Raw genomic sequence first — 4,870 nt, forward strand, 5'->3', positions numbered from 1 at the left:
TTGGGCTCCGCAAAAACCCCTATCCTCACATAGTGGCAGTTTTTCATGTCTGGTCATTGTTAGCACGGTGTTATTCACCGTCAAAGATGAAAAAAGAAATACATATATAATTGATATTCTCCTTTGGTTCATTACAATTTACTCAAGCCTAGTAACGGACACAATATTTCTGACAGTTGGAATACATTCCCTGAGATCCATAGATGTCCCTATAGATACCAAGAACATGCAAATGGACCTTGTAGAAGTGGAGCAATCTTCCATTTACTTAGGTATGTATTTTTAGGTGGATTTTCAGAAAATAGGGCGGTTAATATGTAATGGTGGTCAGTAGGTAAATACAGTCTGATTAAAGCCACTGGATTATAAAGCGTTTTAATATGTGACGCTGCTATGGTACTACCAGCCTGGTAGTACCAGGCACTTGGCAATCGGCACCTGTCCTACGACGGCCTCGGACCATGAATGCTCCGCTCACCAGCACCATGTGACCAGGTGTTTGTTAAACACTGTCTTATCCATTCTGCCACCAGAAAAGGATCCAATTTAGGTGGTGAAGTGGAGGTATTTAATTTAGGGTTGAGACTATACAAGATTATCTTGATTTACTGAGGTGTGCAGCTGTAAACAAGACCCATTTAGCAGATTTACATTAGACTATAAGTGGACCAAATCGTTTGTTGTTGTTGTTGTTGTTGTTGTTGTTGTTGCTGCTGCTGCCCTGTTTGTGTGTGAGAGAGAGAGAGAGAGAGAGAGAGAGAGAGAGAGAGAGAGAGAGAGAGAGAGAGAGAGAGAGAGAGAGAGAGAGAGAGAGAGAGAGAGAGAGAGAGAGAGAGAGAGAGAGAGAGAGAGAATTCCCAGCAGGGGGCAGGATGGGGGTGGGTGTTTGGCGGAAGGGACTGACATGCCCTTCAGTTAAACCATTGAATAGTAGGCGGCCCCGGGGCAGGCGGATCATAACGAGTGCGGAGCCTGACTGAGGAGCTGCATATACATAAGTGCCACCGACTCGACAGCACGAAACCGGAGATACACAATCAGAATCACAAAAGAAGCGGATTTAGTCGGAGCATCGTTTCCCCAGCGAGTCAGCGACAGGTAGCGCAAAACAGGCAACAATCAAAGCACTGCAGACAGTCGATGTATATAGGCTAATACAATGCATTTAAAGCAACACCTGATCTGACAGTTCGGTGTTTGATCTGCGTGTTTCGTTAAAGTGTTAAAGTTGCAGCTTTTACAGGTGGAATATCGAAATGTCAGTTATCTCTCTTACATACGTGTAGTGTTAAATACATAGTTTTTGCCTAATTGCTCATGGTTAGTTTAAATGTCGGTCGTAGCCTATAACTGATTGTAATAATACGTGCGATTAGGCATAATACCTCAAATGAGTAGCCTTTTAGTCACCCTCTCTGTAATTAACGGATGAATGTTGTGCTGTCAAACCTGCGTCATCATCATAACAAAGCTTCTAGTATGTTGTATTTCAGGCTTGTGTGACTAGTATGTAATTTACTGCCTAGTTTTGTTGATTTTGTTGAAAATGAATTATTTAAATAGTTAAATATTAACAAGAAATATGAGCTACTATTTGTTTTATTTTGGGGTCGCCTACACGTATAATATATATTATATTATAAGCATGAACAGTGGAAATGTATTCGTATACGTCTGATTTATTTGTTTAATTCTACAATATCGTTCAAAATACGGACACTCTGGACATGGACAAGATTATTGAATTAGTCTTGTGTGGGTTACACCTCTTGCTCTTACCCGTTTGTCAGATTAAACTAAGCATATCACCAATCTCAGCATGATGCCCGAATCCCCCCTAATTAGGCTTGTCCCTGCTATTAGGTCACTGCACACAGACAGACAGTTCACTAAACAGATAGACAGAAGGTATACGACGAGTAAGACAGGCAGCTATACGAACTGCAGTAGACTAATGATTCAAATCTATAAATGATGTAAACGCAAGACGTAACAATATTTGAATCTGGTCCGTTGGTATCTTATATGACATTTGTTGACATAATTAAAGCATATTGATTCACAATGTCTTGTTTTTCTTCTACGGTCACCTTGAGAGTGACTGTGATAGTGATGATGTCTTGTTTCATGGACTGTAAAAGGCCCTATTGGACGCCATGTCAGTTCACCGCTGTCCAAGGTGCTGAATTTAAGTAACCTTTTGTAGGCCTGTTGCAGGTTGAAGAGATGGGTATCACGACACATTCGCTGCTATTGGTTTGTACTTATTTGGCGGCTGTGCTGATTGGCCGCATCAATTCGGAGGGGGTGTGTCTGCAAGACGGAAACCACAAGGCCACGCCCAGTCCGGAACCACACCTGAAGGAGTGCACGCTCTATGCCGACAGTGAGTGACTGACTGCAAAATCTGTGGTCGTTTATCACATTAGAATACAAAGACTGATATGTTTGTTGTGATATACTTCATTTCAAATCTTCTTTTTTAAGAGTTAATCAGTCAGAAAAATATTCACAAGTGGGCGGCTAAGTGGCACAGTGGGCAAGGCGCTCGCCACTAATGCAGGAGATGCTGGGTTCGAGCCCAGCTCTCGGCATTGCTACCAGCTTGGCTGGTCGTTCATACTAACGCAATTGGCATGTGTTAGGGGTGGGAAGCTGGTGGGTGGGGATCGGACGTTGTGGACAGCGACTTCTACAGGTCGGTTGGTGCGCCTGCGCAGCAGAATCAGGAAGCAACGGGGGCGGCGTGACCCTCCCACGCAGACCCTCGCCGCTGAGAGATCGCGCTGTGCAGGTGAAAAGATGCGACGGCTGCCTCCTTGTGTACCGGAGGGGACACGTGATGCAAGACTTCGTCCACATTGCAGCCGGCCTGTGGGAGGCATGGCCTAACAGCGATCAAGACAGGGGAGGGTAGAATTGGACAATACGAAATTGGGATGGGAGAAAACTAGAAATGGGAGAAAAAGTAGATAAAAAAATATATATATTCACAAGTGAAAAAATAAAGTACAATGATGGGAATACATAATTTGAACCAGGCCAGGATAAATATGATAATTAAATCCAAGATAAAAGGCAGAACATCCTACTCCACTGGTTCTCAACATGGAGTCTGGGGACCCGGGGGTTATTGAGGAACTTCCATAGGGTCCCCAGAAAAATGGGGAAATAGTTTAATTTCACAGTTTAATTCACTAGAAATTCTGGACTAAGTCATGTATAACAACACACTTCAGATGGGAGTCCCTGATAGAAATCTTATCAAATGGGATTCAGAAGCCTAATGCGGAGTGACAGTGGCTCGGGAGGTAGAGCAGTCGTCTGGTAATCCGGAGGTTCCCAGGTTCGATTCCTGCTCCTCCCGGGCAGCGTGTCGAAGTGTCCTTGAGCAAGACACTTAACCCCTAACTGCTCCTGATGAGACGGTTGGCACCTTGCATGGTTGCCTCCGCCGCTGGTGTTTATTAACGGTCAATTTTTTTGATAAAAGCGATATATAAATGCACCATTTACCATTAACCATTTAATGTGTATCCATTTTGGGCTCCTTGACACATAAGAGGTTGAGAACCACTGTCCTCTTCCAACGGGCTGACATGTTTCCATGTACTTTATTATCTCTAGATGCCTGTTGCACTGAGAATGACATCCAGGACTTGACTCATGTTCCCACAACCAGCAACAAGAACACCCCCTGGGACAAGTGTGGTCAGCTGAGTCCTCTGTAAGACCAGCCCACCAGCCTGTATGTCTGTCTGTCTGTCTGTCTGTCTGTCTGTCTGTCTGTCTGTCTGTCTGTCTGTCTGTCTGTCTGTCTGTCTGTCTGTCTGTCTGTCTGTCTGTCTGTCTGTCTGTCTGTCTGTCTGTCTGTCTGTCTGTCTGTCTGTCTGTCTATGTATGTATGTATGTATGTATGTATGTATGTATGTATGTATGTATGTATGTATGTATGTATGTATGTATGTATGTATGTATGTATGTATGTATGTATGTATGTATGTATGTATGTATGTATGTATGTATGTATGTATGTATGTATGTATGTATGTATGTATGTATGTATATAATGTATGTTTATCTATCTATCTATCTATCTATCTATCTATCTATCTATCTATCTATCTGTCTGTCTATCTATCTATCTATCTATCTATCTATCTATCTATCTATCTATCTATCTATCTATCTATCTATCTATCTATCTATCTATCTATCTATCTATCTATCTATCTATCTATCTATCTATCTATCTATCTTTCTATCTTTCTATCTTTCTATCTTTCTATCTTTCTATCTATCTATCTATCTATCTATCTATCTATCTATCTATCTATCTATCTATCTATCTATCTATCTATCTATCTATCTATCTATCTATCTATCTATCTATCTATCTATCTATCTATCTATCTATCTATCTATCTATCTTTCTATCTATCTATCTATCCAGGTGTGAAGGCTTCCTGAAGCGTGTGTCTTGTTTCTACCGCTGTTCCCCTGACGCTGCTCGCTGGCCCCACCCTCAGCGCTCCTCCTACATCCAGGCCGTGCCGCTCTGCCACAGCCTCTGCCGTGATTGGTGAGCTAACACATCGTAATGTTGTCCCCTTCACATGCTGGTGAGCTCACCTGACACATCGTAATGTTGTCCCCTTCACATGCTGGTGAGCTCACCTGACACATCGTAATGTTGTCCCCTTCACATGCTGGTGAGCTCACCTGACACATCGTAATATTGTCCCCTTCACATGTTGGTGAGCTCACCTGACACATCGTAATATTGTCCCCTTCACATGTTGGTGAGCTCACCTAACACATCGTCATGTTGTCCCCTTCACATGTCTAATAACATGGTTGACTGTCGAAG

General features: G+C 42.8%; 1 protein-coding gene across 2 annotated transcripts in view; it reads left to right on the forward strand.

Annotated features, from left to right (window-relative positions):
• The first annotated feature begins 974 nt into the window (after window positions 1–974).
• The window catches only part of rtbdn (retbindin), a 15,505-nt gene continuing 11,609 nt past the window's right edge, over window positions 975–4,870 (forward strand). The window contains exons 1-4 of one of the 2 annotated variants that reach the window (XM_084328515.1): window positions 975–1,098; window positions 2,218–2,386; window positions 3,628–3,727; window positions 4,454–4,582. In XM_084328515.1, the coding sequence (XP_084184641.1) occupies window positions 2,227–2,386; window positions 3,628–3,727; window positions 4,454–4,582 (389 nt within the window). In that variant the 5' untranslated portion in view covers window positions 975–1,098; window positions 2,218–2,226. Of the gene's footprint in view, window positions 1,099–2,206; window positions 2,387–3,627; window positions 3,728–4,453; window positions 4,583–4,870 lie in introns of both variants that reach the window. The other variant, XM_084328516.1, reaches the window with a different exon arrangement.

Source organism: Notolepis coatsorum (genome assembly GCF_963971535.1).
Source record: "Notolepis coatsorum genome assembly, chromosome: 14".
NCBI classification, from domain to species: Eukaryota; Metazoa; Chordata; class Actinopteri; order Aulopiformes; family Paralepididae; genus Notolepis; species Notolepis coatsorum.